The sequence below is a fragment of the Octopus bimaculoides genome, chromosome 28 (genome assembly GCF_046866305.1).
Source record: "Octopus bimaculoides isolate indiv1 chromosome 28, ASM4686630v1, whole genome shotgun sequence".
Taxonomy (NCBI): Eukaryota; Metazoa; Mollusca; class Cephalopoda; order Octopoda; family Octopodidae; genus Octopus; species Octopus bimaculoides.
The window spans coordinates 16,390,175-16,405,076 of record NC_142955.1 but is presented as its reverse complement, the minus strand read 5'-3'; the positions used below and the strand labels follow the sequence as shown (position 1 = coordinate 16,405,076).

The window sequence follows — 14,902 nt, the reverse complement described above, 5'->3', positions numbered from 1 at the left end:
TTGGGTTATGTTGAAATTACATTATCTACAATAGCCATTCTCTGTTATGAAAGTAAGGTGTAATTTGAGGGAGGTTTAGCTGCTTTGACTACCCAATCACCATGGTAACCAATTGGCATCTTTGCATGAATTGTTTCAGTTCTGTGTTTTGAGATCGAATCCAGGTCAAATCAAATTTACCTTTCATTATTTCAGGGGCAATAAATAAAGTACCAGACACACCTTCCTCACCACGGCATTCCACAGATTCCATTAAGGATGCAAACAAAGCATTTGAATAAATCATAGAAGTGGTCAGGGCAGGAATGTCTAAGGTGATTATAGTATTGTTGTTGATGATGATGATGATGATGGTCGTGATGGTGCCTGTTGCAGGGGCAGGGACGTATTGTTTAGTCCCCACTCAGCCTTCATCCATCAAGTCTAGAATCCAAGACACTCCCACCAAGACATACTGTTCGGAGTAACGTTACACAGCATCTCACGAGGGGTTCAAAAACATTAAGTACCAGTAATATACCACCATTATTATTCTTCTCATGAATTCTCTATTTCACAGGTTTTGAGGCTTATGGGCAATGCCTTACCTTCTCTCACTAATTCATCAACAAGCATTATACACAAATAAGCTGTGTGTGTGTGTGCGTATGTATATATATATATATATATATATATAGTTTAAAAAAACAATAACAAAAAAACAACAAAGTGAGGACATGATATGGATAGTATTATTGGACGCTCATATATATATATATATATATATACATACACATGCATATGTGTACATACATACATGCATGTATATGCATATAGATTTTCAAATGTATGTGTATATAGATATATATGTAAGTATATGTGTACACATATATATGCATATATATATATACACATACATATATGTACATGCATACATACATATATGTATGTATGTGTATGTATATATATGTGTGTGTGTATATATGTGTATATATATATATATATATATATATATATATATATATATATATATATATATATATATATATATATATATATGTATATATATATTCAGTCATTCTTTTACTCATTTCAGACCTAAGGCCGTGGCCATGCTGAGCCACCATTAGTGAACAAAGCTGAAGGGGACTTATATATGTATGTACGTATGTATGTATGTACATATGAATCTATCAATCTGTCTGTCTGTATCTATCTCTCTTTATATCTATGTATATACACATACACACAAACACGTCTTCGTGTATGGATGTATGAATCTATCTGTTAGTCTGTCTGTCTATCTATCTTTATGTGTGTGTGTGTGTGTGTGGGGGGGGGGGTATATATATATATATATATATATATAGATTGATAGATATATTTACTCTTTTACTTGTTTCAGTCATTTGAGCGTGCTCATACTGGAGCACCGCCTTTAGTCGAGCAAATCAACCACAGGATTTATTCTTTGTAAGCCTAGTACTTATTCTATCAGTCTCTTTTGCCGAACCGCTAAGCTACGGGGACGTAAACACACCAGCATCGGTTGTCAAGCGATGTTGGGGGGACAAACATAGAAACACAAACATATGCACACACATACATACATATATATATATATATACATATATATCATCATCATCGCTTAACGCCCGCTCTCCATGCCAGCATGGGTTGGACGATCTGACTGAGGACTGGCGAAACCGGATGGTAACACCAGGCTCCAATCCAACTTGGCAAAGCTTCCAGAGCTGGATGCCCCTCCCAACGCCAACCACTCAGAGAGCGTAGTGGGTGCTTCCACATATATATAGATACACATACATACATACATATATGTAGTGAAACTACCTACCCCCATTAGATACAAAACTGCTATCGCCATTCTTCTCATTTAAATATAAATAAACGCGGGCGTAGCAGAGAACCCATTCCTGGTCATCACGTGACTGATCATTATTCGAATCGGCAACTTCTTCGAACCGTTCCCGCCAGAACGCAAACTGACCAATCACAGCCCTTAATAAGGTCACGTGATAGTGTTTTTCTATCACCGTCTGGCAGCCCCCTTAACGCCTTAAATAGATCAACTCATACCCAACAAATTTGTCTCGGTTCAGTTTCTCTTAGAGACTGTTCCGTGTACCACACGACAGCAGCAGCAACAATCAGCCAGCGACCACTTCAACAGCTTCGTCCAGCCAACGATGACCACCGCCGTCGCCACATCAGCAACAAGAGTCGACTACTATCCAGCAACATCCTCATGACCAACACGATTACTACCAAGCAGCCTCTACACCACCAGCGTCTACACGACTTTCTATGTACACCAAACTACCGCGGCACATCTCTCTCTTCGATTCTGTTAGGTGACTCAGCTTCACCACGATAAATAAACATACAAGAGATTTCAGCCTGCGATAAACGTCTGTCCTCAAGGCCCTGGAATCAAAGCCAAAACACAACTAGTGATAAGCTCTGCCAAACGACGAACATCTGTATAACAAGAATCACGGCCCGGCATCGATGCCACGACATCACAACTAGTGATCAGCTCTGCCACACTCAGCCTCCTCACTTTCACATACAGAACTTTTCCTATAGTGTACCCAAGAACTGGTATAATTGCTCACGTGTTATTGACTCTCTTTCCATCTGCTGTAATAACTCACACACATGTATCACTCACATACACACTTTTCTTTGTACGACGGCCTGTCTTTGATTATGTTCTTATATGTCGCATTCACACTCTCACACAGACATACATCTTTAACGCTACAATAAATATCTCTGTTATTCATCTTATACGGTTGTGGTCTTTCATTACTGGTCATCTATGTTATCGTAGCATAACATATTATGGATATCATCATTGATATATAATTTTGTGTTCGACCGTGTGACACGTTTAAATGAAAGGAGTCCTCTGTTTTTCCATTCGTCACCATTTCTCCTTTTTTGAGTACACACGGTCGTTCCTTACACACACACACACATATATATATATATAAATAAAGTATTGGTTTCTTGCCAACTTAATGTGGCAGTCCCAGGAAAGGGAAGAATGCTACTGCTATTTAGCCCCAGGAAACATCGTTTCCAGTTGCCTATGTGACACAAGCATTCTGTGTCTTATATATATATATATATTACAGGCTTTCGGTTTCCGTCCATCAAATCCACTGAGAAGGCTTTGGTTGGATCCAAGGCTATAGTAGAAGAGTGTTGTCAAGGTGCCACGCAGTGGGACTGAACACCGAACCATATAGTTGGGAAGCGAGCTTCTTGCCACACAGTGAAAGAAAATTTTTCTTTGAAAATACGGATTCCAAGTATTCCAAACAGAAAAAGACTAAGGAAAAAAGACATCAATTTGATGTTGGTTGTTATTCTGAAGATCGGAAGGTACGATAAAGGGTGGGTGGTAGGAAGGGGCAAACGTTTGAAAAAATTTTTTGCTTGAAAACAAGTTCGCCCTTAACTGTTCTGAAATATAGGAAAACCCCGAAGGATAAACAGGAGAAATTCCGATTTACGTGTAACAACTACCCCGAAACTACACTCTGATTTTAGGCCCCCCCCCCCCCACCAGAAAACCAGTGTTGATAAGGATGGATGAGTTGATAAGGATGGTATCATTGACAACATGAAGAGCTAAGGAACAATATATAAAAAACAAACTGTTTTAAGATTTTGGCACAATGCCAGCAATTTTAAGTTGGTAAGTCGATTTCATCGATTCCAGCACTTTAAAAACTAGTACTATATTTTATCGGAGCCCGGATGGTTGAAAAGCAAAGTCGTTTCGGTGCGATTCGAACTCAGAACATAAAGAGTTACATATTAATATAGATCCACTGAGGCACCAGAAGATCTCACATCGGGGGGTAAAGAATACGTACACCACCTGTTTTCGGCGTAACAAAAACCCTGACCTTAAATACTGGGTGTACGTATTCTTTGCTTTCGCCGATGTCACAATATGTTAAAGTAGACAGTATTGATGCCAAGGTGGACAACGACAATATCTAAATAATACTTACATAGTAATAATGAAGATATTAGCACTGAAGTCGAGGTAGACAAAGACGAAATACTATCTCAGTTTTCTTATATATGTCTTTAAATATGTTCTTGTGTATCCTTTATAGGTTATATTTTATGTCCAAAACATTATATGTTTCTTCCTTCGGAGATCACCAGGAAGATTTGAATGTGTGAGAGAAAAGTACAAGAAAACGAAATCAGGAATGTACAAAAGTAGGCTTGGCTATCTAGATAAGCGAAACGAATAAGTAAATGCTTAAAAAATAAATTATTAAAAGTCCCTGTGAGAAATTTATCATTTCTTAATGGTTATTTGAGTTAACTTAAACATTGGTGCATCATAGAAAATAAAACGTTTGCAAATTGCCGATACATTTCGAAATGCAAACAAAAAAATAATATTTTGAAAGTTTACGAAAGAAAATTTGTTTCGTTTACTTTTCGATATGTGTATAAAGAGATAATTAGAATGTCTTCCTGGGGCTAAAAACAACAGTAACATGGTCATTTAGGGAGTCGATAAATTAAGTACCAGTTGCGTGCTGAGGTCGATCTAATCCAGGGGTTTTCAAACTTTTTGACTTGCGGACCCCTTTATATTTCAGGCTTTACCTCCCCTTATAAACGCTTATGAAATTTATACATAAATATTTGCTTAAAATAGCATATATTTTTACATTTATTTATTTAACAGTATTTAACAAATAGGTTTATATTCAATTAAAAGATTTCGATTAAAAAACATGTATAAAATCAAATCGCCCATAAAAAGTATTTGCTGTCTACGGACCCCCTGTCTTCCTGATCCAAAATACCATTTTCCGAAACTCCTCCCTACCCCTCGGATAAAATTTTCCCCGTAAATTTCTTTATAATCATAATCTTTGCCGTTTGAAAAGTATCTGTTATAAATTTTCATGAAAAGATACCCTTTTTCCTGAAAGTTATGAAGAAAAAAAAATCGGATTGTTTGAATTTTCTGAAACCCTTCTCCCCACCCCCTCAGAAAATTATTTCTCATAAATCCCTATATACTCTGAATCCACAGCATCTAAGTGGCGGTATTTCTTGAAAAATTCGTTAAAAAGTATCCATTTTTTCTGGAAGTTATGAGGCAACAAAGTCAATGGTGGTACAAATCTGAAGTTCCGCCTATATATAAATAACTCATACATTAGGCCGTGGTGTAATGGAGATTTGACAGCGAATTATTACAGGTCTCCCTCCTATGCATACGTCTTCCTTGTTGATACGTAATTACTACTGTCCTAAATGATTTTTTAAATATATATTTACCTTGGGTCGGTTATAATTTAAGGAGCAAATTATTTTTTAGTGTTATATTACGTTGGGAACTTTTAACATATGTCACCGGTTTCAGTCAAATAAATGGAAATGTATCAACAATACCGTCTACTGTTTGTGTTTCTAATTAGTTGAGCTAAATCTAATTATATCATATGTAGTAATTATCTCATGTTAAGGTGAAAGTTAATGTTTGTGGATAAAATAGGACGACCTACATGTTTGAGGGTCGGTGTTCCATCACCTTCATGATTAAATATTTCATTTGACCACAGGTTTGCATCGTTAATTAGTTGTTCCCTGTTTTACAGGACATGGGGAAATGGCTTTTAATCAACAACAAATCAATCAATTAACTTTCCTCACACTTCTTCACTTTTCATTTGGACTTTATATGAAACATTCTACTGGTGAGTAGAAAATATATCTACATTACATCTGTTCCACACATGTAAACAGTGGACTGTGATATCTAAGACAACAAATTGAACCACAATAGATTAACTCGCAGACATTTGTCAGTTTTTAACAATTGCTCAAGAATTAATATGGAGAACGTTGATCACTTGGACATTTCGAACACAATTGCTTTTAACAATATAGATACAGTTAGAGATACAGAGTCAGTTACACTGGCAGACAGACATGAAAAATTTGTGCGTAGTGAAACATTTACTAAAGGAAGATCGTTACAGGGAAATATTATTGAAACTGAATATCGGTGTGATGTTTGTCGAAAGGTATTCTCTTCAGAACACGAAGTCCTCAAACACAAAGAAATACACAATAAGGGGAAGCCCTACAATTGTGAAATATGTGGGAAAAAATTTGTATCTAATAGCGTCTTAAGAAAACACAAAAGGATACATACTGGGGTAAAACCGTTTCACTGTGAAATATGTGGGAAATCTTTCATTACTAAGAGCCACTTGAAAAGACATGAACAAACACACACTGGAGAAAAACCATATCATTGTGAAATATGTGGGAAATCTTTCATTGATAACTCTCAGATCACAATCCATCAACGGAGTCACACTGGAGAAAAACCGTTTCATTGTGAGATATGTAGAAAATCTTTTGTTTCTAACAGTATGTTAACAGCACACAAAAGGATCCACACTGGAGAAAATCTGTTTCATTGCGAAATTTGTGGAAAATCTTTTATCTCTAATTCTAAGCTTACAATCCATGTACGGAGTCATACGGGAGAAAAACCATATTGCTGTGAATTATGCGGGAAATCCTTTGTCAATAATAGTTATTTAATCAGTCACAAGAGAATACACAGTGGAGAAAAACCTTTCCAATGTGAGACATGTGGAAAGTCTTTTATTAAGAATTCTCAGCTTATTATTCACATACGCAGTCACACTGGAGAAAAACCGTTCGATTGTGACATATGTGGAAAATCGTTTGTCTATTATAGTGCATTAACAAAACACAAAAGAATACACACTGGAGAAAAACCATTTCATTGTGAAATATGTGGGAAATCGTTTATTAATAATTCAAACCTTGATATCCACATACGTAGTCATACGGGAGAAAAACCATTCCACTGTGAAATGTGTGGTAAATCATTTATGATCAACAGTAATTTAACAACCCACAAAAGGATACATACTGGAGAGAAGCCTTTCCACTGTCAAATATGTGGGAAATCGTTTGTTTCAACTGGTGATTTAACAAAGCATAAAAGGATACATACAGGGGAAAAGCCTTTCCATTGTGAAATATGTGGGAAATCTTTTATTAATAACTGGAATCTTGTTATACATATTCGTACTCATACTGGAGAAAAACCATATAATTGTGAAACATGTGGGAAATCCTTCTCCTTTAACTCTAGTCTTGCAGTACATAAACGTAGTCACACTGGAGAAAAACCTTTCCAGTGTGACATATGTGGTAAATCGTTGATTAATAATTCAAGTCTTGTAGTTCACAAGCGCAGACACTCTGGTGAAAAACCTTACAACTGTGAAATATGTGGCAAATCGTTTGTCAACAATAGTGATTTGAACAGGCACAAAAGAATACACACTGGTGAAAAACCTTATAACTGTGAAATATGTGAGAAGGCATTCATTACAAACGGTCACTTGAAAAAACATGCACGAGTACACACAGGAAGAAATTCTTTTCACCATGAGACATGAGGTGTCATTCTCTTTCAAATCTGAAATCATCGGTAAACGTTAGAGAACATCACAGGGAAATATATGAGAAATCTTGTTATAGACGCAGGAGTGGCTGTGTGGTAAGTAGCTTGCTTACCAACCACATGGTTCTGGGTTCATTCCCACTGCGTGGCATCTTGGGCAAGTGTCTGCTACTATAGCCTCGGGCCGACCAAAGCCATTTGAGTGGATTTGATCGACAGAAACTGAAAGAAGTCCGTCGTATATATATATATATATATATGTATATGTTTGTGTGTCTGTTTGTCCCCCCAACATCGCTTGACAACCGATGGTGGTGTGTTTACGTCCTGGTAACTTAGCAGATCGGCAAAAGAGACCGATAGAATAAGTACTAGGCTTCTAAAGAATAAGTCCTGGGGTCGATTTGCTTGTCTAAAGGCGGTGCTCCAGCATGGCCACAGTCAAATGACTGAAACAAGTAAAATAGTAAAGAGTATACATATACGACAGGCTTTTTTCAGTTCCCGTCTCCCAAATCCACTCACAAGGCTTTGGTCGGCCTGAGGCTATTATAGAAGACACTTGCCCAAGATGCCACGCAGTGGGACTGAACCCGGAACCATGTGGTTGGTAAGCAAGCTTCTTACCACACAGCCACGCCTGTAGATGAATGTTCTAAACGGAAACAACCATCATGAGTGTGTGTATGTATTTAAATATGTATGTGTGTGTGTGTGTGTGTGGTTATTTCCCACCACTCACTTGACAACCAGTGTTGGTTTGTTTACAGCCCTGTAACTTATTGATTTGGCAGAAGAGACCAACAATAAGAAACAGACTTAAAAAAGAAAAGTACTGGGTGTCGATTTGTTTGACTGACCCCTTCAAAGCAAGTGCCCCAGCATGGCCATTGTCCAGTGACTGAAGCAGGAAATAAAAAATATAAAAAAATATAAACAAAAATACTAACCTGATTGGTGTTTGTATTCTTTCCCCCCCCCCCCAATTTTTGTCACTACTGTAACCTTCTCGTGGCTACGGATGTTCAAATTATTTCTGTATCCTAACTGAATGTTTTTACGTCATGTGAGCTCATGAGTGTGTTTATAGGTTTTATATACAGCTAGTTTGCCCCTTCCCATCAAAAATTATGTCTAATTATAGTATTTTATATATAAATGGAGGCACAATGGCCCAATGGTTAGGGCAGCGAACTCGCGGTCATAGGATCGGGGTTTCGATTCCCAGACTGTGAGTGTTTATTGAGCGAAAACACCCCAAGCTCCACGAGGCTCCGGCAGGGGATGGTGGCGAACCTTGCTGTACTCTTCCACCACAACTTTCTCTCACTCTTACTTCCTGTTTCTGTTGTGCCTGTAATTCAAAGGGTAAGCCTTGTTACACTCTGTGTCACGCTGAATATCCCCGAGAACTACGTTAAGGGTACACGTGTCTGTGGAGTGCTCAGCCACTTGCACGTTAATTTCATGAGCAGGCTGTTCCGTTGATCAGATCAACTGGAACACTTGATGTCGTAAGCCACGGAGTGCCAACAACAATATATAAATACAGTACAAAACCAAGTTTCTAGTTTAATAATTCTTTTATTTCTAAATTTTTTATGAAAAATCTATCTGCAGTTAACATCCCTCGACTGCTTGTCTCCTTCAAAAGAATTTTAAAGTTTTTCTTCCTTCTTGTACGACTTGAAGCCATATAAAGCTGACCGTGACTAAATACAGGAGTTGGCAAGTAAATCCCAACTTTTTCAAAGTGACATTTCCTTTCAGTTGCGCTCTCCATTACTGAAACCAACCTAAACTCACAACTTAAAGCCATAAAAAGCAGTCCGTGACTTATAGTTGATGTAAAAACTCCCTATTCCAAATTTATTACATAAATTTCTTAATACAAATATATTAGGCACATGTAGGAACTGTTGAATGTGTATTTATAAAATACTTTTCAACTGCAGTCATTTTATATTCTTGATACACTCAGGCAATAATCATTTTCCTTTAATGAGTTTGTATGTGTATATGTTTGTGTAGGTGTGTGTGATTGTAATAATTATTTTTAACAAAATAGATAGCATCATATGGATAGTAAGCCAAATTAATACACTTGTCAATGTTATCTAGTGGTTGTCTTTTGAGATGTGACATCAATCATCGTTTGTTACTCAAAGAACGCTGGTTCACACATACTTCCCTTGTACACGCACACACATACACACGTATACTCACACAGAGTTGAAACGCTGTTTGATTTTTCTTTTCAGTGTTGAATGTTCACCATCCCACTTCCATTGCACACACACACACACAGATATTCACATACCTCCCTTTTACATATACTCACACAAAGTTGAAACGCTCCCACTACCAGTTTGCCATCACCCCTTCCTTTCTCATTCATATGTTGTGACGGAGAAAAACACAAGAGTATTATTGTAGATTATATAATTTTGAATTTGTTTTGTGAGAATTTTGGTCTGAAACTTTGTTGAAACAGATATTGTTACATTTGGCTGGAGTCATTTCTCTGCATTTAATAGCTGGAAATAAATGTTGGTCGATATGAAAATATTTCAAGTGCCAAAAATGAACATCAACTATTTTGGAAAAAAGCGAAAGTGAAATAAATTAAGTTGAAAAGAAAGTCTTGTCACATTCCTAGATGGGAATTGAAACCTGCTTCTTTGGTTTTCATCAAGGTAGTATTTCCCCTCATTCAAGGTAGTAAACTGGTGTAATTGTTAACATGCTGGGCAAAACAGAATTTTGCCCATCTTTATGTTCTAAGTTCAAATGCCACCAAGGTTGACCTTGCCTTTTATCCTTTCGGGGTCAATAGAACAAGTACCAGTTGAATACTGGGGGTTGATGTAAATTGACTTACCCCTTCCCCAGACTTGCTAACCTTGTGCCAAAATTTGAAATCAATGTTTCCTTTAACTATTGTTATCGTAATTCCATTTATTTGACAAATTGTTGATTTCTTGGATGTAAAATTCTTCAGGTTTTAAAGCAGAGAAACACACACTATCTATCATTTTTAACCTCTTCACAATTAATAAGCCATTTTCTCTTTAAATCAAGAGTTCTCAACCACTTTTTAGCTAAGGACCCCCTTGATTACTATTTTATTCTGGTGGACCCCCATAGCCATTCAATGTTTAACCCCTAACTCGTCTTCACCCAATTTGTCTTTTTCAGTGTTCGATGAATAAACTCGTCCAAAACATTTAATTTCAAAAACAACCACAGACAAGAGTTTATACATCACTTATTAGTATTTCTTGTTTTTTTTTTTAATTACACCCATATCAAGCTCAGAAGAATAACTATATATAAAACAAAAGATTTTTGAGAAGACATGCTAAAAAAAAGAGTAAAATAAATGTGTAATTCCCCTTTAATTTTGATGATAAAGTTGGAAAAAAAAAGTAATAAAAAAGGCCGTTGCCAGTACCGCCTGACTGGCCTTCGTGCTGGTGGCACATAAAAGCACCCACTACACTCTTGGAGTGGTTGGCATTAGGAAGGGCATCCAGCTGTAGAAACTCTGCCAAATCAGATTGGAGCCTGGCGTAGCCATTTGGTTCACCATTCCTCAGTCAAATCGTCCAACCCATGCTAGCATGGAAAGCGGACATTAAACGATGATGATTTTAAAAATATAGGAAAACGAGTTATCTCATTTATACTGAAAATGGTATATTCAAAATAAAATTTCAAGGAAAATACTGGAAATGGATAAAAACAAAAGATATTTCCATATTCAGCATTAAAAATACTATTGCGGGGTTGGTGCATGATTATTGCTTGAGAGAGCATCATTAGAGAAACATAGCCAGATCATATCTTGGCCAGCTAATAACAATTAAATCATTAATTATTGGGTCAGTGCATAATTATTGCGGCTTTTTTTCAACAAATTTTATTCAACCAAAACAATAACAACGTGTAACAAAATCATCTTTAAATTATTATTCCGGAGTATATTTACCATCTGCTTCAATTACTGCTTCCCATTTGCTTGGCAGACGGTCAGATCGTCAATTAAAGATGTTTTTGTCAAATATTGTTATTGATTTTGTTGAAAAACAGCCACAATAATTATGTGAAGGGGTTAAAAACTAGTTTTATAGAAACTTCTTTTAAAATTCCTATTTGGTTTTTCACACCACTAATTTGTGTAATTTGAAATATGTAAAATGTTAGAGAAAGAAACCTAACTGTTTCTTATAATCTAAAGTGAAAATTTTTCAGAGGCCCTTATTGTGAACCCCCCCAAAATCTTATATGGACCCCTACTGAGAACCATTGTTCTGAATAATGTTGTAATGATCTGAAATGGTGATAGTCAGATGGAGCAAGGCCAGACTATGGCATAAAGTAATCTTAAAGAGGCGCAGGAGTAGCTGTGTGGTTCCGGGTTCAGTCCCACTGTGTGGCACCGGGTTCAGTCCCACTGTGTGGCACCTTGGGCAAGTGTCTCCTACTATCCTACTACAGCCTTGGGCCGACCAAAGCCTTGTGAATGGATTTGGTAGACGGAAACTGAAAGAAGCCCATCGTATATATATATATGGGTGTCTGTATGTGTCTGCGTTTGTCCCCCCAACATCGCTTGACAACCGATGCTGGTGTGTTTAAGTCCCCATAACTTAGCGGTTCGGCAAAAGAGACCGCTAGCATAAGCACTGGGGCCGATTTGCTCGACTAAAGGCGGTGCTCCAGCATGGCCACAGTTAAATGACTGACACAAATAAAAGAAGGTAGAAATTAATGCTTAGGTTACTGTAAGTATTGAAAAAGTATTCTCAACGTGGACATGTCAAAAACAGGACAAGACTTTCTTTCCAATTTAGTAGACAAGCAACTAATGAGTTTGTTAATTGGTTTTATTAATCACTAGCTTAAAAACCGCCCTATCAGAGAGCTCTTCATTAGGCATTGAGTACATATTAAATTTTATTAAACTTGGACAATATTTTTCAAGCAATGAACAGTTTTCATCAAAGCAACGATATAATTTCTGGACTTGGAACTTATTGCAAAGCTGCCTGATAAACAATAGTACCACCACCATTGCCACCCCATCTACCATACACAAACCATTCAGACTTCTGATGCTACCACCATCAATACCTTTGACTTTGTTGCCTTCCCCTCCACCACAATCTTTCACATCACTTACTCCCATCCCCAACCACCTCGGCTACCATCATTACCATCGTCACCGCCACCTCCACCTCTCACAACTACAGCCCATACTATTACTATCACACCATTACCATCACAAAAAGGATGTGTATGTTCGTTCAGCATCTTGGTTAAGCGTTCAGTCCCTCTTTCTCTCTCTCTCTTATTACTCCCACTGCCACCATCAACACTACTACTACTTTTAATAAAAACATCATCGACTCTCCCTAAATTTCTTTGTCTCTCTTTCTCTCTCTGTCTTCACCACTGCGCTCACTGTCTCTATGCCTACTAATTACTCTCACCCCAACATGAGCAATAGTAGGAGTGTCAATGAATAGTGAGGCAGGGGTTGGAGTGTGACACAGAAATTAGATTAGAGTGTTATCTTGTGAAGGCACATAGCTTAATGGTTAGTGTATTGGGCTTACAATCATGAGGTACTGAGTTCGATTCCCGGACCAGGCTGTGTTGTTTTCTTGAGCAAGACACTTTGATTTCACGTTACTCCAGCTCCCTCAGCTGTAGAAATGAGATGTGACATCACTGGTGCCAAGTAACATCTGCATTTGCCTTTCCTTTGGATAATATCGGTGACATGGAGAGGTGAGCCTATTGGTCTGTTATTTTGAAAAGAACATAAGTGTACTGCAAGCGTAAAAAGGTTGCAGAGCAATGGTATAAATGGTAAAAAAAGTAATGACCCTCTTTGATCATGAATAACCATGGGATTGCACCTAGAAAGTTTCCCTCTGAGGTACAAGTCTGGGCAAGGTTGTTTATGGAAGACCAGCAGTTGCCCATGCATACCAGCCTCCTCTCTCCACGCCACCGATGTTACCAAAGGGAAAAGCAAAGGCCGATACAGCTTGGCACCAGGGACATGGGATTTCGATATCACATTTGTTGAAAGCATGCAAAATAACGGGGAAAAGAAAAAATACGCATGAAACAAAATTCCATTGCTGGGAAACTCAGAGTAATATATTAAAAGTCAGCTTGAAGCTTGCTTGCAATGTTACGCAGCCAAACTGGTGCATAATGAGGTTTTTAAATTCTGATGGCTGTTGTGGAATATAATGTATTTTGAAAATGATGCAGTCACACTTTAGAGTGGATAGATATGTGTGTAGTTAAGTGACCTCTTTGAGTAAATGATTTACCACAGACATCACAGTGAAATGGCTTCTCTCCTGTATGAATACGTTTGTGTCTAGTCAAGTGACAGCTTAAAGAGAATGATTTACCACAGATATCACACTGATATGGCTTCTCTCCTGTATGAATACGTTTGTGAGAAGTTAAGTCGCTACTTCCAGAAAATGATTTACCACAGATATCACACTGATATGGCCGCTCTCCTGTATGAACACGTTTGTGAATAGTTAGGGCACTTCTTACAGAAAATGATTTACCACAGATATCACATTGGAATGGCTTCTCTCCTGTATGAATACGTTTGTGAGTAGTTAAGTCACTACTTGCAGAGAATGCATAACCACAAATATCACATTGAAATGGCTTCTCTCCTGTATGAATACGCTTATGAGATTTTAAGTCACTACTTCCAGAAAATGATTTACCACAGATATCACAGCAATAGGGTTTCTCTCCAGTATGAGCACGCTTGTGTCTTCTTAAGAAACTAGTGTCAGAGAACAATCTGCCACATATATCGCAGTGATATGGCTTCTCTCCTGTATGAATACGTTTGTGAGTAGTTAAGGCACTACTATCAGAGAATGCTTTACCACAAATATCACAGGCATATGGCCTTTCCCCTGTATGAACACGTTTGTGAATAGTTAAGATATGATTTCTAGCAAATGATTTACCACATATATCACAGTGAAATGGCTTTTCTCCTGTATGAATACGCTTGTGATTAGTTAAGGCGCTTCCATCAGAGAATGCCCTGCCACAGATATCACAGTGATATGGTTTCTCTCCTGTATGAAAACGTTTGTGTATTGTTAAGTCACCACTTCTAGAGAATGATTTACCGCAGATGTCACAATGATAGGGTTTCTCTCCCGTGTGAACACGTTTGTGAGTTGTCAAGTCACTACTCCCAGAGAAAAATTTACCACAAACATCACAGTGAAACGGCTTCTCACCTGTATGAGTACGCTTATGTCGAATTAAGTTACGAGTATCGGTGAATGATTTACCACAGATATCACAGTGATATGATGATTTTTGAGT

The 14,902-nt window shown here is 37.6% G+C and overlaps 2 protein-coding genes across 2 annotated transcripts in view; one reads left to right on the top strand and one right to left on the bottom strand.

The window, feature by feature from the left end:
* LOC106868524 (uncharacterized) overlaps positions 1–14,902 on the bottom strand; it is a 34,864-nt gene that overhangs the window by 8,601 nt on the left and 11,361 nt on the right. Inside the window, exon 3 of the mRNA XM_089344620.1 lies at positions 13,823–14,832. Within this exon, the coding sequence (XP_089200746.1) occupies positions 13,823–14,832 (1,010 nt within the window). The remainder of the gene's footprint in view (positions 1–13,822; positions 14,833–14,902) is intronic.
* Positions 1,710–8,456, top strand: LOC106868511 (uncharacterized). The gene has a single exon (XM_014913817.3). The coding sequence runs from the start codon at positions 5,889–5,891 to the stop codon at positions 7,500–7,502; it is 1,614 nt and encodes a 537-aa protein (XP_014769303.2). The 5' UTR covers positions 1,710–5,888; the 3' UTR covers positions 7,503–8,456.

Excerpts from the sequence above, each read along its gene's own strand:
- LOC106868511 (XM_014913817.3), top strand. The coding sequence starts at position 5,889 with ATGGAGAACGTTGATCACTTGGACATTTCGAACACAATTGCTTTTAAC.